General features: G+C 42.3%; 2 protein-coding genes across 9 annotated transcripts in view; both read left to right on the top strand.

Moving 5' to 3' along the window:
* LOC139374698 (liprin-beta-2-like) overlaps positions 1-11124 on the top strand; it is a 94398-nt gene extending 83274 nt beyond the window's left edge. For 3 of the 7 annotated variants that reach the window (XM_071115821.1, XM_071115812.1, XM_071115800.1), the window contains 9 exons: positions 51-186; positions 2741-2869; positions 3060-3210; positions 4188-4299; positions 4419-4507; positions 4649-4771; positions 6426-6551; positions 7530-7718; positions 8355-9246. In XM_071115821.1, coding sequence (XP_070971922.1) covers positions 51-186; positions 2741-2869; positions 3060-3210; positions 4188-4299; positions 4419-4507; positions 4649-4771; positions 6426-6551; positions 7530-7718; positions 8355-8558 — 1259 coding nt within the window. In that variant the 3' untranslated portion in view covers positions 8559-9246. Of the gene's footprint in view, positions 1-50; positions 187-2740; positions 2870-3059; positions 3211-4187; positions 4300-4418; positions 4508-4648; positions 4772-6425; positions 6552-7529; positions 7719-8354; positions 9250-10640; positions 10707-11000 lie in introns of those variants that run through there. The other 4 variants (XM_071115790.1, XM_071115829.1, XR_011627725.1 and 1 more) reach the window with 3 other exon arrangements.
* A 1083-nt stretch (positions 11125-12207) lies between these two features.
* LOC139374732 (RAB15 effector protein) lies at positions 12208-18142 on the top strand. 2 transcript variants are annotated; one of them, XM_071115854.1, is made up of 3 exons: positions 12208-12439; positions 12664-13493; positions 15162-18142. In XM_071115854.1, the coding sequence occupies exons 2-3, from the start codon at positions 12703-12705 to the stop codon at positions 15490-15492; spliced, it is 1122 nt and encodes a 373-aa protein (XP_070971955.1). In that variant the 5' UTR covers positions 12208-12439; positions 12664-12702; the 3' UTR covers positions 15493-18142. The 2 variants fall into 2 exon arrangements, with proteins under 2 accessions (XP_070971955.1, XP_070971965.1); XM_071115864.1 differs by having other exon boundaries at positions 15167-15441.
* Positions 18143-25621: the final 7479 nt, after the last annotated feature.

Below are 25621 nucleotides of genomic sequence, written 5' to 3'. Positions count from 1 at the left end.
TTTGAAATAGTAGTACAGTACTTATTTAACATAATCTCCTGCTCTCATAGGAAAGTCGGAGAGACTGGATGAGTCCACGCAGTCGGACCTGTCCCCCCTGTCGTCTGGAGTGGACTCAGGAAAGCAGTCTCCTGTCTCCCCAGAGAACAAGAAGAACCACCTGGGCATCAAGAAACTCTGGGGGAAGTGAGTACCTGTACAGAAGACACACACACGTACACAGGAAGGGCACACTGCTGAATATCTATTTAGAGATACTAATGGTACAACTCCAAATCCGTAAACACGGGCACCCTCATAGATGTCATCCTAACTAACTCACCCTCCAAATACACCTCTGCTGTTTTCAATCAAGATCTCAGCGATCATTGCCTGCATTCGCAATGGGTCAGCGGTCAAACGGTCCACTCATCACTGTCAAACGCTCCTTTAAACACTTCTGTGAGCAAGCCTTTCTAATTTACCTGGCCGGGTTAACCTGGAATGACATTGACCTTATCCCGTCAGTAGATGATGCCTGGTGCCTTCCTCACCATCTTAAATAAGCATGCCCCATTCAAAAAATTTAGAACTAGGAATAGATATAGTTCTGGGACACTGTAAAGACCATGGAGAATAAGAGCACCTCGTCCCAGCTGCCTACTGCTCTGAGGCTAGGAAACACTGTCACCACCGATAAATCCATTATAATTGAGAATTTCAATAAGCATTTCTCTACGGCTGGCCATGCTTTCCAAAATCTGGACCCCTACAAATCACCCGGGCTAGACAATCTGGACCCTCTCTTACTAAAAATGATCTGCAGAAATTGGTTCAACTCCTATTACTAGCCTGTTCAACCTCTCTTTCGTATCGTCTGAGATTTCCAAAGATTGGAAAGCTGCCGCGGTCATCCCCCTCTTCAAAGGGGAGACACTCTAGACCCAAACTGCTACAGACGTATATCTATCCTACCCTGTCTTTCTAAGGTCTTCGAAAGCCAAGTTAACAAACAGATTACCGACCATTTCGAATCCCACCATACCTTCTCCACTATGCAATCTGGTTTCACAGCTGGTCATGGGTGCACCTCAGCCACCCTCAAGGTCCTAAACGACATCATAACCGCCATCGATAAGAGACATTACTGTGCAGCCGTATTCATCGACCTGGTCAATGCTTTCGACCCTGTCAATCACCACATTCTTATTGGCAGACTCGACAGCCTTGGTTTCTCAAATGATTGTCTCGCCTGGTTTACCAACTACTTCTCTGATAGAGTCCAGTATGTCAAATCAGAGGGCCTGTTGTCCGGACCTCTGGGGGTCCCACAGGGTTCAATCCTCAGGCCGACTCTCTTCTCTGTATACATCAATGATGTTGCTCTTGCTGCTGGTGATTCTCTGATACACCTCTATGCAGACGACACCATTCTGTATACTTCTGGCCCCTCTTTGGACATTGTGTTAACTAACCTCCAGTAGAGCTTCAATGCCATAAAACTCTCCTTCCGTGGCCTCCAACTGCTCTTAAACGCAGGGGAAACTAAATGCATGCTTTTCAACCGATCACTGCCCGCACCTGCTCGCCTGTCCAGCATCACTACTCTGAATGGCTCTGACTTAGAATACGTGGACAACTACAAATACCTAGGTGTCTGGTTAGACTGTAAACTCTCCTTCCAGACTCACATTAATCTCCAATCCAAAATTAAAACTAGAAATGGCTTCCTATTTCGCAGCAAAGCATCATTCACTCATGCCTAACATACCCTCGTAAAACTGACCATCCTACCGATCATCGACTTCGGTGATGTCATCTATAAAATAGCCTCCAACACTCTACTCATCAAACTGGATGCAGTCTATCACAGTGCCATCCGTTTTGTCACCAAAGCCCCATACACTACCCACCATTGCGACCTGTACGCTCTCGTTGGTTGGCCCTCGCTTCATACGCGTCGCCAAACCCACTGGCTACAGGTTATCTACAAGTCTCTGCTAGGTAAAGCCCCGCCTTATCTCAGCTCACTGGTCACCATAGCAGCACCCACTTGTAGCACGCGCTCCAGCAGGTATATCTCACTGGTCACCCCCAAAGCCAATTCCTCCTTTGGTCGTCTTTCCTTCCAGTTCTCTGCTGCCAATGACTGGAACGAACTGCAAAAATCTCTGAAGCTGGAGACTCATATCTCCCTCACTAGCTTTAAGCACCAACTGTCAGAGCAGCTCACAGATCACTGCACCTGTACATAGCCCATCTATCTACCTACCTCATCCCCATACAGTATTTATTTATTTATCTTGCTCCTTTGCACCCCAGTATCTCTACTTGCGCATTCATCTTCTGCACATCTACCATTCCAGTGTTTAATTGCTATATTGTAATTACTTTGCCACCATGGCCTATTTTTTTTGCCTTAACTCCCTTATTTTACCTAATTTGCACTCACTGTATATAGACTTTTTGTTTTCTTTTGTTCTACTATATTATTGACTGTATGTTTTGTTTATTCCATGTGTAACTCTGTGTTGTTGTATGTGTCGAATTGCTATGCTTTATCTTGGCCAGGTCGCAGTTGTAAATGAGAACTTGTTCTCAACTTGCCTACCTGGTTAAATAAAGGTGAAATAAAAAAAGAAAATGAAGAAAATGGCAAATATCTGATACAAGTCTTCCTGGGTAGAGGAGGTGGCCTTGCAAAGGTACTGTGTAATTCTTAGTGAATGACTAATGATGTATTCTATCTCCTCTACCCTAGGATTCGGAGGACCCAGTCTGGCACCCTGCAGAGAGAGGACCTTGAGCCTGGAGAGTTTAAGAGGGGGGGACTGAGAGCCACCGCCAGCCCTCGTCTGGCCCGGACTGGAGAGACATTGACCTCTGTGTGGTATGGGACAGACAGTATCACAAAATACATGTATACAGTGTATCCTTTTAAACGTGCATGTGACAGAGAATATACAAAAAAGCCAAAGCATTTACATTTAGTCATTTGGCAGACTCTCTTTTCCAGAGTGACTTACAGTTAGTAAAAATATTCCAGTCTTGATGATCCAATTGTCTCTCCTCTCCTGCAGGGATTTGAAGACACCCTTCTCCAAGTGGACTCCGGAGCAGGTCTGTTGCTGGCTAGAGGAGAGTGGGCTGGACCAGTATGTGATTCTGGCCCAACATTGGGCCAACAGTGGGCAGACCCTCCTCTCCGCCTCACCACAGGACTTAGAGAAGGTATTGTCATAGAAATTACCCAGCTTACATATTTTGGTTTACAGAACATTGTTGGAAAGTTATTTGTCAAGTAAGCAAAGGAGATCCTTCAAGGAACATCATTGTTTGGACGCAAAGGGGAACATCACTGTTTGGACGCGAAGGGGATCCTTCAGGGAACGTAGTTGTTTGGATGCAAATGACATCCTTCAGGGAACATCGTTGTTTGAACGCAAAGGAGATCCTTCAGAGAACATCATTGTTTGGACGCAAAGGAGATCCTTCAGGGAATGTCGTTGTTTGGATGCAAATGAGATCCTTCAAGGAACGTAGTTGTTTGGATGTAAAGGAGATCCTTCAGGGAATGTCGTTGTTTGGACGCAAATTAGATCCTTCAAGGAACGTAGTTGTTTGGATGTAAAGGAGATCCTCCAGGGAACATCATTGTTTGGACACAACGGAGATCCTTCAGGGAACGTAGTTGTTTGGATGCAAAGGAGATCGATCGTTCAGGGAACATCATTGTTTGGAAACAAAGGAGATCCTTCAGGGAACGTCGTTGTTTGGATGCAAAGGAGATCCTTCAGGGAACGTCGTTGTTTAGATGCAAAGGAGATCCTTCAGGGAACGTCGTTGTTTAGATGCATCATTCTTATCACCATCTAGTTCTATCTGTCTAGTTTTCAAGAAGCCATTTCGTTCCTCCTTTCACGTCGTCATGTTGCTGGACTTTTGTCTTTGTTGGTTTTAGCAAGTTTGGAGCTATATTTCACATGTAGCTTCACTCATTGTTTGTATTTTACAGGTTCCCGCACCAAATGTCATACCAATGTACGCAGGACAAACTCTTTTGTTTGGATCTTAATCACAATTGTAAAATAGTGTGCAAAGTGATTCCAAATCTAGTCATTTCCAAACCAGTCATTTCCAGCACTCATCTTGTAGAAAGGGATTGTGTTCATAACCTGGATTAATCTTAATCTTAATCTTGGTATCAGGAAATGGGTATTAAGAATCCACTGCACAGGAAGAAGTTGCAGTTGGCCCTCAAGTCCTTCAGCACCAAAACGACTGAGAAATCCTCTGAACTGGACCACATCTGGGTCACACGTATGTATCAGGACACGGTAGAGGTCATCAACATATTGACTCAACATTCAGCAAACTTGGTGCCGTATTCTGTATAATCAATACGGCAAAATTGGTTGTCATGTTGTTTGTCCTCAAAGGTTGGCTTGATGACATTGGTTTACCTCAATACAAGGGTCAGTTTCACGAGGGAAGAGTGGACGGCAGAATGATTCAGTACTTGACAGTGGTAAATACATTCATTGGTTTTCATTGTAGTTTTACTAGTTTTTGTCTCAGTGTCTCAAGGGACCTCCTTTTTAAATACAGCTTCAATAAATAAATACAAATTAAGCAAACGTGAAAGACTTCTATTTGATGTTTCCCTCAGAATGACCTCTTGTTCCTGAAAGTGACCAGTCAGCTCCATCATCTCAGTGTGAAGTGTGCTATCCACGTCCTCCACGTCAACAAGTTCAACCCCAACTGCCTGAAGAGAAGACCTGGAGATGAGGTGAGACGTGTGTGTGCACGTTTATAGGAGGTTTTCTGTTTACACAATATATACAGTTGAAGTCGGAAGTTTACATACACCTTAGCCAAATACATTTAAACTAAGTTTTTCACAATTCCTGACATTTAATCCTAGTAAAAATTCCCTGTCTTAGGTCAGTTACCACTTTATTTTAAGAATGTGAAATGTTAGAATAATAGTAGAGAGAAGGATTTATTTCAGCTTTTATTTATTTCATCACATTCAGAAGATTACATACACTCAATTAGTATTTGGTAGCATTGCCTTTAAATTGTTTAACTTGGGTCAAACATTTCTTGGACCATTCCTCCTGACAGAGCTGGTGTACCTGAGTCAGGTTTGTCAGCCACCTTGCACACACACACTTTTTCAGTTCTGCCCACAAATTTTCTAAAGGATTGAGGTCAGGTCTTTGTGGTGGTCACTCCAATATCTTGACTTTGTCGTCCTTAAGCCATTTTTCTACAATTTTGGAAGTGTGCTTGGGGTTATTGTTCATTTGGAAGACCCATTTGCAACCAAGCTTTAACTTCCTGACTGATGTCTTGAGATATATCCCTATAATTTTCCTCCCTCATGATGCCATCTATTTTGTGAAGTGCACCAGTCCCTCCTGCAGCAAAGCACACCCCCACAACATGGTGCTGCCACCCCCGTGCATAACGTTTGGAATGGTGTTTTTCGGCTTGCAAGCCGCCCCCTTTTTCTTTCAAACATAACGATGGTCATTATTGCCAAATAGTTTTATTTTTGTTTCGTTAGACCAGAGGACATTTCTCAAAAAAGTATGAACTTTGTCCCCATTTGCAGTTGCAAACCTTACTTGCTGAGTGGCCTTTCAGGTTATGTCGATATAGGACTCGTTTGACTGTGGATATAGATACTTTTGTACCTGTTTCCTCCAGCATCTTCAAAAGGTCCTTTGCTGTTGTTCTGGGATTGATTTGCACTTCTCGCACAAAAGTACATTCATCTCTAGGAGACCGAACGCGTCTCCTTCCTGAGCGGTATGACGGCTGCGTGGTCCCAAGGTGTTTGTTTATACTTGCGTACTATTGTTTGTAGAGATGAACGTGGTACCTTCAGGCATTTGGAAATTGCTCCCAAGGATGAACTAGACTTGTGGAGGCCTACAATTTTTCAGTTCTTGGCTGATTTCTTTTGATTTTCCCATTATGTCAAGCAAAGAGGCACTGAGTTTGAAGGTAGGCCTTGAAATACATCCACAGGTGCACCTCCAGTTGACTCAAATGATGTCAATTAGCCTATCAGAAGCTTCTAAAGCCATGACATAATTTTCTGGAATTTTCCAAGCTGTTTAAAGGCACAGTCAACTTAGTGTATGTAAACTTCTGACCCACTGGAATTGTGATACAGTGAGTTATAAGTGAAATAATCTGTCTGTAAACAGTTGTTGGAAAAATGACTTGTGTGCACAAAGTAGATGTCCTAACCGACTTGCCAAAACTATAGTTTGTTAACAAGAAATTTGTGGAGTGGTTGAAAAACGAGTTTTAATGACTCCAACCTAAGTGTATGTAAACTTTCAACTGTAGCTGTGACAATATAGGTCAAATGAAGATCCTACATCTTTAGTTGTGTTTTCTCATGCATGTTTCATATTTCCTGCTAGAACAAGACTTCTCCCTCGGAGGTGGTTCAGTGGTCGAACCACAGGGTGATGGAGTGGCTTCGCTCAGTGGACCTGGCGGAATACGCACCCAACCTGAGGGGCAGCGGTGTGCACGGTGGCCTCATCGTAAGTAACCTGAGGGGCAGCGTGGTGCACGGGGGCCTCATCGTAAGTAACCTGAGGGACAGCGGTGTGCACGGGGGCCTCATCATAAGTGACCTGAGGGGCAGCGGGGTGCACGGGGGCCTCATCGTAAGTAACCTGAGGGGCAGCGGGGTGCACGGGGGCCTCATCGTAAGTAACCTGAGGGGCAGCGGGGTGCACGGGGGCCTCATCGTAAGTAACCTGAGGGGCAGCAGGGTGCACAGGGGCCTCATCATAAGTAACCTGAGGGGCAACGGGGTGCACGGGGGCCTCATCATAAGTAACCTGAGGGGCAACGGGGTGCACGGGGGCCTCATCGTAAGTAACCTGAGGGGCAGCGGGGTGCACGGGGGCCTCATCGTAAGTAACCTGAGGGGCAGCGGGGTGCACGGGGGCCTCATCGTAAGTAACCTGAGGGGCAGCGGGGTGCACGGGGGCCTCATCGTAAGTGACATGAGGGGCAGCGGGGTGCACGGGGGCCTCATCGTAAGTAACCTGAGGGGCAGCGGGGTGCATGGGGGCCTCATCGTAAGTAACCTGAGGGGCAGCAGGGTGCACAGGGGCCTCATCATAAGTAACCTGAGGGGCAACGGGGTGCACTGGGGCCTCATCATAAGTGACCTGAGGGGCAACGGGGTGCACGGGGGCCTCATCGTAAGTGACCTGAGGGGCAGCGGGGTGCATGGGGGCCTCATCGTAAGTGACCTGAGGGGCAGCGGGGTGCATGGGGGCCTCATCGTAAATACACACGCCACATGACTGAATCAGCTCCTTCTTATACCTTTCTACTGTATATCAGCTCAGGTACATTTGGATACAGTCAGACATACAGTTCAAGACTCCCTTAGCCAAGTTTACTTTTAATTATTCTATTTTACCAATTCATTCCATCTCAGTTTTCTGTGTAATTGTCTGTATGTAGCATGTATCTTCCTCTGAATCTTCTCTAATGACCCCTAGATTCTGGAGCCTCGTTTTAACTCAGATACCCTGGCAATGCTGCTGAACATCCCCCCTCAGAAGACCCTGCTGCGACGTCACCTGGCCACCAACTTCAACATGCTGGTGGGCTCCCAGGCTCAGCAGGAGAAGAGGGAGTTCATGGAGTCTTTAGGCTATGCTCCGCTCAGCACCACAGCCAAAGTCAGGGTAAGAGATGACAGTACTGTACTGTAGTACGCCTAGGGCTGAACCACCACCCTGTTAGGAGCCCTCTTTTTTTCGTTCTTCCTCTCACTCTCCTCTTTCCCTCTCCCACTCTCTCTCTCCCCCTCCTCCCTCTCTTTGCCCCCCAATCTCTCCTCTCTCTCTCTCTCTCTCTCTCTCTCTCTCTCTCTCTCTCTCTCTCTCTCTCTCTCTCTCTCTCTCCTCTTTCTCTCTCTCACTGCTTTCTCTCTCTCTTTCCCCCTAACCTCCTCCCCTTCCTCATCTCTTTAGAGAGACAGACAACACCTTAATCCTCAGTGTGATACCTCAGACCTGGCAGCTCTAAGACCACCTAGCAGCTTTGCGTGCAGCAGGCTTTTGTAGCACCAGCTCATGTCTAAGACTCACCACTTTGTTAAGGCTAGCAGAAAATGTGCTGAGGAACATTTTTGCGATAGCATAATGTACTTAGTCAGCACAATTAGGCTTAAAGGAACCTTTTATAGCAACACTGCCCATTTTGTACGGTGTTTAGAAATCTACTCACTGATGATGGTTAAAGAATAGAATAGAAGTGACACACAGCTTTATCTCAGTCTGTTCATAAACCATGTTCTCTCTGTGCTATCTCCTGTTCAGCCAAAGAAGTTGGGCTTCTCAAACTTCGGCCACCTGAGGAAGAAGAGGTGTGACGAGTCAACAGACTACATTTGCCCCCTGGAGGCGGCCCAGGTTCAGGCGGTGCTGAACGGGGCCCACCGGCCCTACTCCGGCTTCAGGGGCCTCAGCCCCATCCTAGACAGAGACCCAGACAGACGGCAGCAGGTGGGGCCAAACAGCTGATGATGTCAAACTACTGTACCTACCTACCCATCACTACTCAGCTTGCAGCCAATAACCCCACCTCTTCCTGCCATGCCTATCCAACTCACCCCAGCACACTCACCTCCACACCCCTCACGTGCCATCATCTAACAATCAACCCCAGCCTCAGGCATGAGCTGCACTCTGGACACTTAAGAGTGGATGGTGAGTGGGAGAGCTCACCGCTCCTATGTTCTCGGGGGATTCACAAGCCTAGCTGTGATCTATCACCTCACCCCTTTAATGCAGTAGGATAATGCTACTATTGTAAACAATATTGTGCATCATTTTAATGATAATTTTAACACCTGTATTTGAGATTCACATAATGGTATTCATCCATTGTTTTTAAATATATTCCTAACCAGTAGAAAGTAATGTTGCTGTTTGTCAGACAGTTATGGAATGAACTTGTGCAATATTTGCATATGGAGGAATGCATTTCACATATTTATGTTGGTAAATAAATTGAAAGAAGTACAATGAGATTTTATAGCTGTGCACATTTTGATGGATTCCAGATTGTGATTACGCACTGTTATTTTCATATATATGACTGTTATGATATTTTTATAGTTAAAGATAACGCTTCAATCAAAGAATCCCTCCGTTGTCATTAATTGTAAATAGCATTATCCAAATCCATCAATAAAAATCGCAAGTGTGATAAGTGTTTTATTCTTCTTGATAAATTATATTCAATCTTTATACAAAGTATGCTTCTCTCATTAGAAAAGGAGACAGTAGCCTTGTCTCCATTTGATGATGAAATGATGCTCATTTTAAGGAAACGTGAATCAAGGAGACACTTGTAATGAAATACATTGTGCAGTGCAGAGACATCAGCATGCATCATTAATTAACCATCAGCATGCATCATTAATTAACCATCAGCATGCATCATTAATTAACCATCAGCATGCATCATTAATTAACCATCAGCATGCATCATTAATTAACCATCAGCATGCATCATTAATTAACCATCAGCATGCATCATTAATTAACCATCAGCATGCATCATTAATTAACCATCAGCATGCATCATTAATTAACCATCAGCATGCATCATTAATTAACCATCAGCATGCATCATTAATTAACCATCAGCATGCATCATTAATTAACCATCAGCATGCATCATTAATTAACCATCAGCATGCATCATTAATTAACCATCAGCATGCATCATTAATTAACCATCAGCATGCATCATTAATTAACCATCAGCATGCATCATTAATTAACCATCAGCATGCATCATTAATTAACCATCAGCATGCATCATTAATTAACCATCAGCATGCATCATTAATTAACCATCAGCATGCATCATTAATTAACCATCAGCATGCATCATTAATTAACCATCAGCATGCATCATTAATTAACCATCAGCATGCATCATTAATTAACCATCAGCATGCATCATTAATTAACCATCAGCATTCACTAACTGGCTCATCAATTCTTCTGATCATCATGATAGACCCATTATATGCACAATGGAGTAGTGCATATTGGAGCATCTTGAGGGGGGTGGGGGGGGGGCTCAACCATCTTCAGGTACATCTTTATCATAAATCCATACTGGCCACGTTCTAGGCTGACTACACTGCAGACACCTGCCAGATCTCACAACACCTGGATATGTATCTAAATTACATATCAGCTAATCACATCATCATCTGATACCCGACTGCACAGTTGATGACATGGCACGTAATCATTGGTTTATGCAATGCAAGGACTGCAATGTAGTTGGCATGGAATGTTACCTATGACTTGAACAGTGGTGCTTGGTCAGCAGCTAGATCCTTCTACCCTGCCACCCATGGGACTAAACAAAGCACTGTGTGTTATGTCATTGATGACCTGGCCTGTCAGTAGTACAAGTAGCTCTAGGACTAGGGGCTCTATTCAATCCATATCGCGGAAATTTAGCGTTACTGCATTCACAAGAAATGCTGCATATGTCAGCTCAATCGGAAATTAACTTCAACGATAAGGTTTGAATGGAGCCCCTAGGTGTTGTGTTTGATGAAAGGCCTGACTTTGCAGATGGCGGTGACAGAGGGGCCCGTGCTGCAGATAGAAGCTCTGTCTGAGGGAATTAACCAACTCACGGTAAGTAGCTCCTCGGTCAGTCTCGTTCAACAAGCTTTTAATATCTGTTTCATTAAATAACCAGATAACAAAGTATTTCCTTTTAAGCTGTTGTGTTTTACTTTTCTCCTCAATGCTGTGGTACTATGCTGTAATTATATTTGCTGACAGCAGGCGTTGCAACTGAACAAACAGGCTTCAACAAATAGATTTTGAATGGACTTTGTTGGGACATTAGCCTTAAGCCTTTAACTGACAAACATTGCAGCATAACACTCCCTGCTAACCCCAGCCCCTGGCCCTTCTTGCTTTCAGTATTTGCTTAGCCGAGATGAGGTTCTGAAGGAGATGAGACGCCCTCAAACAGCACTAGTCTGAGAGGATGCCACGCTGGCCACGCTAACCAACACAGCCAATCAACCAAGGGAAAGCGCGGCCTCATACCAACCCAAACTCAACGTAGGGTGCTTTACCAGCAACCTCAACTGGCCCTTATCTCATCATAATACAGGACTATAATGAACACTACTTCTGTATTAGTGACAGAAACACAATGAACGTTGAAGCCATTGTCTTACGTGTGTCATTGGAGTGTAGCTCTTTCAAACTTAATAGTGAATAATATGTACTTTGTCTTTTTGGTGAAAAGTATAGGCCTACCGCAAGCCACTTAAACATGTATTAAAGTGTTATTTTCCCTACGTAATCTATTTCCCTGTAATATTGACCAAACTCTATTCTTTTGTACAATATATGTACATATCATATTTTACAACTTGTTTGTTACGTATACTGAACAAAAATATAAACACAACATGCAACAATTTCAGTTCAGTTACAGTTCATATAACATCAGCACAGGTGACCTGCGGTTGTTACCTGCGGTTGTTAGGTCGGTTGGATCTACTGCCAAATTCTCTAAAACAACATTGGAGGCGGCTTACGGTAGAGAAATGAACATTCAAATTCTCTGGCAACAGCTCTGTGGGACATTCCTGCAGGCAGCATGCCAATTGCATGCTCCCTCAAAACTTGAGACATCTGTGACGTGTTATGTGACAAAAGTGGCCATATATTGTCCCTAGCACAATGTGTACCTGTGTAATGATCAATCTGTTTAATCAGCTTCTTGATATGTCACACCTGTCAGGTGGATGAATTATCATGGCAAAGGAGAAATGCTCACTAACAGGGATGTAAACAAATTTGTGCTCAACATTTGAGAGAAATAAGCTTTTTGTGCCTATGGAACATTTCTGGGATCTTTTATTTCTGCTCATGGAACATGGGACCAACACTTTGCATGTTACGTTTCTATTTTTGTTCAGTATATGTTTTCAAAGTTACCTGGACATATCCCTGATTAAAATAAGGCACTAGGTCATACTGGAAACAAACACACCCAACACTTAATACAGCTAATTTGTATTGGAACAATAAGAAACAGGTTTTTCCATGTTTCCACACATAATTGGCATATATTTGCATAGGCAGATGTAGTCTCTGTGGTACGTCCCTATAACAAGTCACCAGACCAGAGGATCCCTTCTGTGAGAGAGCAAACACTAAGGGAAGCCTGCTCTCTAAGAGTTCGGTAACCCACTGTACTGTCCAAAGCCAAGCATAACCTGTATGAGGATCCTTCTGCTGGTTGTTCATCTGCTTCAATCCAGCACATCCTAATATCTCACTAGGGTTCCAGAGAGGAAAGAGGGGCTGGAGCTGTTCCAAACATCAAAGGCAGACCCATACTGGTGAGTTTTCATTTCAATTAATATGACTTTTTTACCAATCTGGATCAAACACAGTACAATCCAAATATGTTTGTAGTTTCTAAGGTTTGGGTTCCATTCGGGTTGGGTACCATCAACACTTATGTACCTTCAACCCCTGTTATTACACAAGTATAATTTTGTAACTTTTATGTAAATGATCATTTCTATAACAATAAACTATACTGTTGTTATCACATGTTCAGGTTATAAGGGAAACCACCCTCTGACCTAGTCCTGTAGACATGGGGAAGATAGAGAGCAAACAACCAGCCCCGGACATTCCCAAGAAAATCTCAACCTGGTGGGAGAGGCTACAGAAGAAGCCACCAGCTCCAACCATGACCATTCCAAACATGAACTTTAACTTCCCAACCCTGTGGGGAAGGAGAGAGAGCAAGCTACCAGACCCAGACATACCCAGTATATTCTCCACTCTGTGGAGAACCCCCAACAACCCCAACGATTTTGTCCCTCTATTCACCGACTGTGTGGGGATAGCTGCAGCTAGGACCCAGGAGTACCTCCTGTTCCTGGACCCAGAGGACAAGTTCCAGCCTAGCCCGTCAGCCCTCAATGATATATTTCTAATGACCTACATCACCCAGAGCAGCCACCTCCACATGACCGACTCCTTCAACTGCACCACCATGACCAAGCAGCAGCGCATCCTCCTGGGTGCTGACTGGGTGTGGGCTGTGCTGGAGAGGCCCACCAAGAACCCCCGCATCCAGATCGCCGTGCAGATCCTGCACCTGCCCGAGAGGGGGGGAGGGCCAGCCGAGGACATCCCCCCGGAGGTATACACTGAATCCATGCAGATGGCCAAGATGGAGTCTGCTCATAAGAACAAGGCAGAGAGGATGGTGGATTTCTGTGCCTCCATCGGTAATGACTGCTACGCTCTCTTTCTCCTCTTTGGCCGCAAGGGCGACCCGGGCAACATCTACGGAGTGCTGAGCAACAACTTTCACGCTGCTATAGGGAAGACTAAGATCAACCGTGCACTCATTGATAATTTCTTTAAAGGATCCAGGTACTTACACACACCCACTGGAATGCTACAGGCTATTGTCACCAAGAGAGATTCTGACCCTTTAACTTTGCTCATCAAGTTTACCTGACCAGTGTGATCGATGACAGAGCAGCCATATGGGACCTTTCAGATTACTCTGTTTACTGTAGTGTTTCACATGGGAGGATGGTCTGTTGTGATTGGTGGGTTTATGCTTGCCTGGGACTTGGGGACACAGTGTGCTGAAATTGGCCTGTGTCCATATCTCGTTTGTGGACTACTGACCCATGCCTGCTGACAGCTGCTCACACCCCTGTGGTTAGTATTTCTGTTAGAGCTCTATTCAATCAGATCCGCTTTAGCCGACATCCACATAGCGGTTCTTTTGGCAGTGTCGGAGATTAAACTGTGTTAGAGCTGTCAAATCCAAAAGCGTCTCCTGACATTATACCTAAAGCGAACATTGCTATTGGCTGCGCAGAGTCACATTAACATAAATCCCATGCAGCCTTGTTTACAAGTTAGAACACTGGAATGTGAGATGGAATCTACACCTCGATTAGGCTGATTGAAATCCTCATTATTTAGTTTAATGATTTTGAATTTGAGCGTCATTGTTTCTATATAGCCTACACTTTCTCCTTCTGAACTTCTAACGAAAGTGGGACGAGTGAGGCTTTGTGACAAAGATCAAGAGCAGCTGCTCACCGATTTGACAGCTCCAATGCGGTTACACCTCCGACACAGCCAAAACATCAGCTATGCAGGCGTCGGTTATTGCCAGTTAACGCATGATCTGATTGAATCTAGGCCTTAATGGACTTAACACTTCACTGGCATTGCACTTATGTGGAAATTCACACAAACGACCTATCTGCTATCACTACTCATTGACATTAAAACCTCTGTACAGCTTATGTTGACATGGAAACTATGATTTGCCACAAAATATGTTTGTATTTTCAAGGATGGACTTTATGACTGAACACATTGTGATAGCTTCACCCAAAACCTAATTCTAAGTTCATTTGATTAAAGTGGATTATTCTCTTAAAGTTGAGTCAAAGTAGAAAATAACAGGATGGGGAGTTCAAAAATAAATTAATATATATTTCTGGATGTCTTGAGTTATCTTGTTTAGAAGAGGATTATTTATGTTGAGGATTATGCTCAGTGGTAAGTAGCATAATGTAAATGAAGGGATTTGTGTTTAAATATGCAGGTTTGCTAAGGCCTCATGTTATATATACACAGTGTGGTGCCGAGAATAATACTACTCTTTCTCCCCAATACCACAAAGACATCTGATTATGTGTACAGATGGATTTAATGAGTAATGAGATTCAACAAAACATCCAAATGCTTTAGATACAGTAGAAAACATCCAAAAGCTTTAGATACAGTACATAATTAGAACAATTATTACTAAAACAGTTCAAACATACTAAAAGCCAACTAACTTTTCACAGTATCTCACACAAAAAAGTTATTTGAATATTCAACATGCAAATATGACATTTGTTATTCAAAATATCCTGTTGGTCTTGAAATGTAGGCTGTTACATTGTGTTCTACATACAGAATTCAATAGAACATATTGTCTTAAATATCCTGGTGCGTTTTAATGTATCTATGCCTAGTTGGAGGCCTGGGAGTTATCAGTGTGTGAATGTGATCTCTGTCTTGTAGCCCAGAATGGAGAGGTTGGGGCGGATGCTGGGTCATGGGGAGTGGGCCACACATGACAATGAGCACATCATTGGACACCAAGGGAAGGTGCTCTTTCATCTCTTTCATCATATCAGCGTTCACAAACCCTGAGCTGTACTTCCAGTATGTAATTAGAGAAAAACACAAGCTAAATTCAACTGTTTTTAATCAACAGATAAGGATCAGCCCTGCAGGCCAATTAAATGATCACACCCTGTTAGCGAAGATGTGTTTCATTTATGTGGAACTAACGGATGAGTGCCAGGATAGACAATTAGCTGGAGCCTCATTTGCATACTGTACCATATGAGGAAGCTACAGTATAGCTGACGGGTCACATGGCAAAACAGAATCTAAATAGAACGTTTAGATCATAGCGATGTCGGGATGTGATTGGAGGGGGAAGGGTTTCCATTCATTCAGTTGACATCAGTAACAGACCAATTCAAAAGGGTTGCTGCAGGTGCAGCTTTGGGGATTTTTTGGTTATTGTCTAGCAGTCAGTCAGTCAGTCAGTCAGTCCCTACAAAGGGTGTTATAATATGGTGACACAGCATGGTAAAAAATGTTTTTTTTTGCAGTCCAACACGAATGATACAATGGTATTAGCCCATGACAACCCTGTACCTTAATCTTTTTTTATCATGGAATACTATGGTCTTACCCTGTGGAGGTCTGTCAATAGTGAAGCACAAATTGAGTTGTTCAGAGTGACTCTTCAGCACCTTCTCTAGTTCCTCCCGCAATAGCATATCCTTAGTCTGGGGGCAAGAGACCATCATTAGAAGAAGGTTTACAATTGCTAGTGCTTCAACTAATACAGTGTGTCATTGAGTCTTGTTAAACCATACTAAAGGTGAGACATTGATCTTGGTTGTCTATCATCAGATCGTCTGTTGTACCTGTTGTATTTGGCGCATGTGACTAATACAATTTGATTTGATGATTGTCATTGAAGTTGTATTCATAACAAGCTCTGTGTCCACTTCATTGATAATCCACGGTGACGGTTTAATACTGTGTGGGATGTGACTCTTCCCTGTATGCCGGTGAGACTGACCTGGTTATCAAATATGAGGGAGCACTTCGTGTCATCTGCAGGGTCTGCTGTAATACTGTGAAACGCGCTGCAGCATGGAGGTAATCCCTGAAAAAGCACCCAGACATTTAAGCCAATTTGCAGTTGATGATGAACTTTCCCCAACTTATAAATAGTCCTACAAGTAAGTGCCAACTGTATTTTTTAAAATGACAATTCCAATGATGTCTGGACAGACTGGAGAGGTGGGTTGGCCTCCGGTCCAGTTCTAAATTGGTTTAGGACCTATTTAACCGGTCAATAGTTTTTTCTCACCATTGGTGAACATAACTCAGAGAAAATACATGTCACATGTGGCGTTCCACAAGGTTTGATTTTGGGTCCTGTACCGTTCAGTTTATATACAGGGGTATGTTATCAGAAAGCACAACATTGATTTTCATATCACCAGAGGATTTTAGCTCCACAGATAAATGATTAGACTGTATTACTGATTAAAATACTTGGATGGCTCACAACTTCCTCCAGCTAAATCAAGTCAAGACCGAGGTGATTATTGTTAGAAAATCTAGCTGTAGATGTTAATTCATGGGCAATAAAGACAAAACACTTGTTAAAAAACCTTGGTGTTATTTTAGATTCTGAACTCCATTTTGAATCACTTATTAGGAATGTGATCATCTTTTTACCACCTGAGGAACATTGCCAAGGTGTAGATGTTTCTCTCTCAGGCTGATGCAGAGAGACTCATCCATGCTTTTATTACAAGCAGGCTTGACTACAGTAATGTTCTCCTGTCTGGTCTACACATAAAGTCATTGGTCAACTGTAAAACATACAGAATGCTGCAGCACGTGTACTGACCAAGACCAGACGGAGAGCACAGATTACACAGGATTCATGGTCTCTGCACTGGCTGCCTGTGAGTTTTACAGTTTTTCATTTTAAGATTCTTCTATTGTTTTGTTTTTTATCAATTCATGTCAGACATGCCTTTAAGTTATGTACTATACACAGTAGGTCCCTCAGGTCCTCTGGCACTGGCCATTTTAACTATCCCAAAGCCTAGGACCAAGAGGCATGGAGAGGCAGCCTTTTAACTATCCCAAAGCCTAGGACCAAGAGGCATGGAGAGGCAGCCTTTTAACTATCCCAAAGCCTGGACCAAGAGGCATGGAGAGGCAGCCTTTTAACTATCCCAAAGCCTGGACCAAGAGACATGGAGAGGCAGCCTTTTAACTATCCCAAAGCCTGGACCAAGAGACATGGAGAGGCAGCCTTTTAACTATCCCAAAGCCTAGGACCAAGAGGCATGGAGAGGCAGCCTTTTAACTATCCCAAAGCCTGGACCAAGAGACATGGAGAGTCAGCCTTTTAACTATCCTAAAGCCTAGGACCAAGAGGCATGGAGAGGCAGCCTTTTAACTATCCTAAAGCCTGGACCAAGAGACATGGAGAGGCAGCCTTTTAACTATCCCAAAGCCTGGACCAAGAGGCATGGAGAGGCAGCCTTTAGTTACGATGCTCCCAACCTCTGGAATAGCCTGCCAGAGAACCTGAGGGTGGCCGAAACTGTAGACATATTTTTAAAAACATTTTTAGTTTTACTTTCGCTTAGGGTGCTTTTTAGATGTTCAGTTTGTGTCATTCTTTTATATTGTATCTTATATTTGTTCTGTAGTAAATATTTTAGCTTTTATTTTCATTGTTTTTTATTAGTTTTTTCCTGTGTTGTGTTGCATTCCAGGGCTGAAATGTGCTGTATAAATAAAGCTTGATTTGATTTGTTAGCAGGTGACCTAAAATCACACATCTAGCAAGTTAGACATCAATAAAGGGTATATTCAATGAACCTCCAAAGAGGCTGAAGAAAAAAGTAATCTCTACAAATAATCCAAAGGACATCTGGAGATTACTATTCAACTACAAAAGACTACTCCTTTTTTTTTCCAAGTAAGAAAATCTACTCAAGAATTGACTACATTTACAGTATATTTCCCAAAATTCACTACATTTATTGGGTAAAGAAATCCATGACATAGTGATATTGGATCATTCTCCTGTATCATGCTTAATTACACCAACATAAAATATACTTTGTTCATTTTCCATATTCTGTCACTGAGTGCATCGTCAAGAACCAAAATGTATTAAATACATAAACAAACAAAAAAAAACATTACAAATGAGGACAGAGTAAAGCCCTCGCCTGACATAATTTGGGATGTTAAGGCATACATAAAGGGGATGATAATCTCATTCTCTGCAAAATATAATTTTTTTAATTTTTTTTTACAAATTCTGAATTTAAGCAGGCACATGATATTTTAGATTGAAGAGAGCCAACAACTACAGGTTAAACTAAAATTAAACATACTATTTACTGGCAAATAAACCCAGTAAACACCTTGCATTCCTCACAAATGAATACATTCCAAACCAGTTTATAGTTTTAATAGATAAGGATACAAATGCTTCAATTAGACAACGCTATTCATTTCCATTTTTAAAGGCTTTTATGAAAATCTATATAAATCCAAATTAAACAGTTGGACTGATCTTGCAGCCTTAGACTCAACAACCAACTCAAAAAATCCCCCCAAATAAATATTAGACAAAACTTTCACATGACAAAAACCACCAGGCACTCATTCGTGTACCGCTCCCCAGCCCTTCGGCAAACAAACTGCTTTCTTCTACAGCCAGTAGCAGAGCACTTGCTGCCATTTTTCTGCACCCCAGTGCATAGTTGAGTCGCTTGGCCTAGTTTCCATGTCAGAGGTATGGCTTTTTGGCCACAAGTCTTCCATGAAGGCCACTTCTGACCAGACTTCTCCGGACAGTAGATGGGTGTACCAGGGTCCCACTGTTTTCTGCCAATTCTGAGCTTATGGCACTGCTGGACATCTCCCGGTTGCGAAGAGAAGTAAGCATGATGTGTCTTTCATCTGCTGCAGTAAGTTTCCTTGGCCGACCACTGTGTCTACGGTCCTCAACGTTGCCCATGTCTTTGTGCTTCTTCAAAAGAGCTTGGACAGCACATCTGGAAACCCCTGTCTGCCTTGACATGTCTGCCTGGGAGAGACCTTACTGATGCAGTATAACTACCTTGTGTCTTGTTGCTGGGCTCAGTCTTGCTATGGGGTATGACTTTTGACAGTAAACTGTCTCCAGCAACCTCACCTTGTTAGCTGAGTTTGGTTGTTCCTCACCCAGTTTTATTCCTCCTACACAGCTGTTTCTGTTTCAGTTAATGATTGTGTTTCAACCTACAAATTGATTGATGATCATTAGCACCTGTTTGGTATAATTGTTTAATCATACACCTGACTATATGCCTACAAAATCCCTGGCTTTGTGCAAGTGTACCTACAATAATTGATGCTGTTTTGAAGGCAAAGGGTGGTCACACCAAATATGGATTTGATTTTTCTTCTGTTTACTCACTTTGCGTTTAGTTAAATATTTATCATATAATTTATTAACATGTCTATTTTTAAAGCATTCTAACTTCACAGCATTTTTTCACACCATCCTAAAACCTTAACACTGTACTGTATGTCACTAATTTCAGTGCTTTCTAGCTCCATGTATCAAACAGTTATCTCAGTTATATTAAAAGCAGAACAATCTGGAGAGTCCCCTGCAGATTACAGACCCATAAATGTAATAAATTGTGACAGAATAATAACAAAACTCAACAGCAACAGAATAGCAAAAGTCTCACCAGAATTGACATATTAATCAAACAGGGTTTATTAAAAATAGACACTTACAAAAAAATACATGAACATGTTTCAATATGATACAATAAGCTAAAATACAAGATGTAGATGTATCAATATTGGCATTGGATGCTGTTAGAATTTTATGAATAATTACATTTAAATATAACTATAACTAATTAAACTCTACCCAGTTTTACAATATCTGATTAATAATGTTAGTTCCTAAGAAAGAGGTTATGTAGCATGGATAAGGGGTAATTGGAAATGATAACCATTGTGGAAGAAATAATGTATGTATGTGTGTGTGTCTAAAGTAAGCAAAGAGTATCATTAACCTATGTTTGAACCGACTCAGCTATAACTCTGTGGCGATCAAATAAGACAGTGAGAGCCCCTCCAGGTTTTCCTTATCTGGAACTGTCTGCTAAGTGGTAATAAACTATGGTGAGACTACAGGAGTTAATCCATATATAGTGTGTCGGGTATGTGCGCTAGTGAGTTGGAATGAACATTTGAACCTGCTTTGTTCTGCTCGAGAGGAGGAGATACATTTTATAACCTATGACGTCATATGTGGTATATAAACTGTTATACATGGTTCTATGAGCAGCGCTCTCGAGAATAAATGCTATTGGCTAATTTTGAAAGACTCTGTCTATTTTATGCAAATGAGGATCTAACAAATTCTTAGAAACAGACAGAGTGATATAAATTGAATTGGTTAATGAATATATACAGGAAATGTTAAATTCCTTTGACAGATGCTGAAAAGGCTTTCTACTGTCTTGAATGACCTTTTCTATTAAAAACTTTGGAAGCCTTCAACTTTCCAGTTTAAATAATACATTTCATAATAATGTTATATAAATATCCTAAGGCAAATATGTACACAAATAATACATTATCTGAATATATTGCTTTAGAAAGGAGCGCAAGACAGGGATGCCCTCCTTTTTGCACTAGCAATTGAACCGCTTGCCGAATTAGACAGGACCCAAATATAACAGGTATCAGTAAAGGTAAACATGAGTATAAACTAAACTTATTTGCCCGACGATCTCGTGATGTACTGTACCTGACAAATACTGAAAACTCAATGCCCCCATTGTTAAAAATATTTTCAGATTACTCTAAAATCTCAGGATATAAAATACATATGGAAAAAAATAAAATAATGGCAATAGGAAAAATACAAATAACTGATTTACAGCAATTCTTTAAGTGGAGCACAAAAAAATACAAAAAAATACTTAGGATGCTTAATAAGTGACAACAAACAAAAAATATATACAGTAAAGATAACATTATCCCATTACTCAACAACATGAAAGCAGATCTAATTAAATGGAAAAATCTTCCCATAAATCTTACAGTTAAAGAATAAACCTTTTTAGAATGGCATGGTGTAACGGCTGTTGTCTGGAGAAGAAGGTGAGGACCAAGGTGCAGAGTGGTAAGTGTTCATCATTTTAATAAACTGAACACTAAATACAAAGTAACAAAAGAGAACAACCGAAACAGCTCCGTCAGGTGCAACACACACTAAACAGAAAATAACCACCCACAAACAAAAGTGGGAAAACAGGCTACCTAAGTATGGTTCTCAATCAGAGACAACAATTGACAGCTGCCTCTGATTGGGAACCATACCAGGCCAAACACATTGTCCTACTCCTCTTCAATGGAATGTTGTCCTACTCCTCTTCAATGGAATGTTGTCCTACTCCTCTTCAATGGAATGTTGTCCTACTCCACTTCAATGGATGTTGTCCTACTCCCCTTCAATGGATGTTATCCTACTCCTCTTCAATGGAATGTTGTCCTACTCCTCTTCAATGGATGTTGTCCTACTCCTCTTCAATGGAATGTTGTCCTACTCCTCTTCAATGGATGTTGTCCTACTCCTCTTCAATGGATGTTATCCTACTCCTCTTCAATGGATGTTATCCTACTCCTCTTCAATGGAATGTTGTCCTACTCCTCTTCAATGGATGTTATCCTACTCCTCTTCAATGGAATGTTGTCCTACTCCTCTTCAATGGATGTTGTCCTACTCCTCTTCAATGGAATGTTGTCCTACTCCTCTTCAATGGATGTTATCCTACTCCTCTTCAATGGATGTTATCCTACTCCTCTTCAATGGATGTTATCCTACTCCTCTTCAATGGAATGTTGTCCTACTCCTCTTCAATGGAATGTTGTCCTACTCCTCTTCAATTAAATGTTGTCCTACTCCTCTTCAATGGAATGTTGTCAAACTCCTCTTCAATGGATGTTGTCCTACTCCTCTTCAATGGAATGTTGTCCTACTCCTCTTCAATGGATGTTATCCTACTCCTCTTCAATGGAATGTTGTCCTACTCCTCTTCAATGGATGTTATCCTACTCCTCTTCAATGGATGTTATCCTACTCCTCTTCAATGGAATGTTGTCCTACTCCTCTTCAATGGAATGTTGTCCTACTCCTCTTCAATGGAATGTTATCCTACTCCTCTTCAATGGAATGTTGTCCTACTCCTCTTCAATGGATGTTATCCTACTCCTCTTCAATGGAATGTTGTCCTACTCCTCTTCAATGGATGTTGTCCTACTCCCCTTCAATGGAATGTTGTCCTACTCCTCTTCAATGGAATGTTGTCCTACTCCTCTTCAATGGATGTTGTCCTACTCCTCTTCAATAGATGTTATCCTACTCCTCTTCAATAGATGTTATCCTACTCCTCTTCAATGGATGTTATCCTACTCCTCTTCAATAGATGTTATCCTACTCCTCTTCAATGGATGTTATCCTACTCCTCTTCAATGGAATGTTGTCCTACTCCTCTTCAATGGATGTTGTCCTACTCCTCTTCAATGGAATGTTGTCCTACTCCTCTTCAATGGATGTTATCCTACTCCTCTTCAATGGATGTTATCCTACTCCTCTTCAATGGAATGTTGTCCTACTCCTCTTCAATGGAATGTTGTCCTACTCCTCTTCAATGGAATGTTGTCCTACTCCTCTTCAATGGATGTTGTCCTACTCCTCTTCAATGGAATGTTGTCCTACTCCTCTTCAATGGATGTTATCCTACTCCTCTTCAATGGATGTTATCCTACTCCTCTTCAATGGAATGTTGTCCTACTCCTCTTCAATGGAATGTTGTCCTACTCCTCTTCAATTAAATGTTGTCCTACTCCTCTTCAATGGAATGTTGTCAAACTCCTCTTCAATGGATGTTGTCCTACTCCTCTTCAATGGAATGTTGTCCTACTCCTCTTCAATGGATGTTATCCTACTCCTCTTCAATGGAATGTTGTCCTACTCCTCTTCAATGGATGTTATCCTACTCCTCTTCAATGGATGTTATCCTACTCCTCTTCAATGGAATGTTGTCCTACTCCTCTTCAATGGAATGTTGTCCTACTCCTCTTCAATGGAATGTTGTCCTACTCCTCTTCAATGGAATGTTGTCCTACTCCTCTTCAATGGAATGTTGTCCTACTCCTCTTCAATGGACGTTGTCCTACTCCCCTTCAATGGAATGTTGTCCTACTCCTCTTCAATGGAATGCTGTCCTACTCCTCTTCAATGGAATGTTGTCCTACTCCTCTTCAATGGAATGTTGTCCTACTCCTCTTCAATGGATGTTGTCCTACTCCCCTTCAATGGAATGTTGTCCTACTCCTCTTCAATGGAATGTTGTCCTACTCCTCTTCAATGGAATATTGTCCTACTCCTCTTCAATGGAATGTTGTCCTACTCCTCTTCAATGGAATGTTGTCAAACTCCTCTTCAATGGATGTTGTCCTACTCCTCTTCAATGGATGTTGTCCTACTCCTCTTCAATGGATGTTGTCCTACTCCTCTTCAATGGATGTTATCCTACTCCTCTTCAATGGATGTTATCCTACTCCTCTTCAATGGAATATTGTCCTACTCCTCTTCAATGGAATGTTGTCCTACTCCTCTTCAATGGAATGTTGTCAAACTCCTCTTCAATGGATGTTGTCCTACTCCTCTTCAATGGATGTTGTCCTACTCCTCTTCAATGGATGTTGTCCTACTCCTCTTCAATGGAATGTTGTCCTACTCCCCTTCAATGGAATGTTGTCCTACTCCTCTTCAATGGAATGTTGTCCTACTCCTCTTCAATGGATGTTGTCCTACTCCCCTTCAATGGAATGTTGTCCTACTCCTCTTCAATGGAATGTTGTCCTACTCCTCTTCAATGGAATGTTGTCCTACTCCTCTTCAATGGATGTTGTCCTACTCCTCTTCAATGGAATGTTGTCCTACTCCTCTTCAATGGAATGTTGTCCTACTCCTCTTCAATGGAATGTTGTCCTACTCCTCTTCAATGGAATGTTGTCCTACTCCTCTTCAATGGATGTTGTCCTACTCCCCTTCAATGGAATGTTGTCCTACTCCTCTTCAATGGATGTTATCCTACTCCTCTTCAATGGAATATTGTCCTACTCCTCTTCAATGGAATGTTGTCCTACTCCCCTTCAATGGATGTTGTCCTACTCCTCTTCAATGGAATGTTGTCCTACTCCTCTTCAATGAAATGTTGTCCTACTCCTCTTCAATGGAATGTTGTCCTACTCCTCTTCAATGGATGTTATCCTACTCCTCTTCAATTGCTGTACGAAGTTGCTGGATATTGTCGGAAACTGGAACACGCTGTCATACACGTCAATCCAGAGCATCCCAAACATGCTCAATTGGTGACATGGCAGCGGATGAATGGCACGTCACTGTATCTCTGTGCATTCAATTTGCCATCAATAAAATGCATTTGTGTTCATAGTCTGTAGCTTATGCCTGCCCATACCATAACCTCACCGCCACCATTGGGCACTCTGTTCACAACGTTGACATCAGCAAATTGCTTGTCCACACACGACGCCATACACGCTGTCTTCCATCTGCCTGGTACAGTTGAAACCGGGATTCATCCGAGCAGAACACACTTCTCCAGCATGCCAGTGGCCATTGAAGGTGAGCATTTGCACACTGAAGTTGGTTACAATGCCGAACTACAATCAGGTCAAGACCCTGGCGAGGACGACAAGCACGCCGATGAGCAACCCTGAGACAGATTTTCTGACAGATTGTGCAGATATTCTTCAGTAATGAAAACCCACAGTTTCATCAGCTGTCTGGGTGGCTGGTCTCAGACTATCCCGCAGGTGAAGAAGACAGATGTGGAAGGGCTTGCATGGTTACAAGTGGTCTGCGGTTGTGAGGCCGGTTGGACGTACTGCCAAATTCTCTAAAATGACGTTGAAGGCGGCTTAGGGTAGAGAAATGAACATTAATATCTCTGAAAACAGCTCTGGTAGACATTCCTGCAGTCATCATGCCGATTGCTAGCTCCTTAAATACTTGATATATCTGTGGCATTGTGTTGTGTGACAAAACTGCACATTTTAGAGTGGCCTTATTGTCACCAGCACAAGGTGCACCTTTGTAATGATCATGCTGTTTAATCAGCTTCTTGATATGCCACACCTGTCAAGTGGATGAATTATCTTTGGCAAGGGGGAAATACTCATTAACAGGGATGTAAATACATGTGTGTGCAACATTTAAGAAAAATACGTTTTTTGTGCATATGGAACATTTCTAGAATCTTTTATTTCTTCTCATGAAACATGGGACCAACACTTTACATGTTTCGTATATA

The sequence above is a fragment of the Oncorhynchus clarkii genome, chromosome 2 (assembly GCF_045791955.1).
Source record: "Oncorhynchus clarkii lewisi isolate Uvic-CL-2024 chromosome 2, UVic_Ocla_1.0, whole genome shotgun sequence".
Lineage (NCBI taxonomy): Eukaryota > Metazoa > Chordata > Actinopteri > Salmoniformes > Salmonidae > Oncorhynchus > Oncorhynchus clarkii.
The sequence above is the reverse complement of the archived record's forward strand: the minus strand, read 5'-3'. Positions and strand labels throughout refer to the sequence as shown.

What these genes read in the sequence shown, in the direction of transcription:
- LOC139374732 (XM_071115854.1), top strand. Translation starts at nt 12,703, where the DNA reads ATGGGGAAGATAGAGAGCAAACAACCAGCCCCGGACATTCCCAAGAAA. An exon ending in AATTTCTTTAAAGGATCCAG is followed by an intron (nt 13,494 to 15,161) that starts GTACTTACACAC and finishes TCTGTCTTGTAG; the next exon opens with CCCAGAATGGAGAGGTTGGG.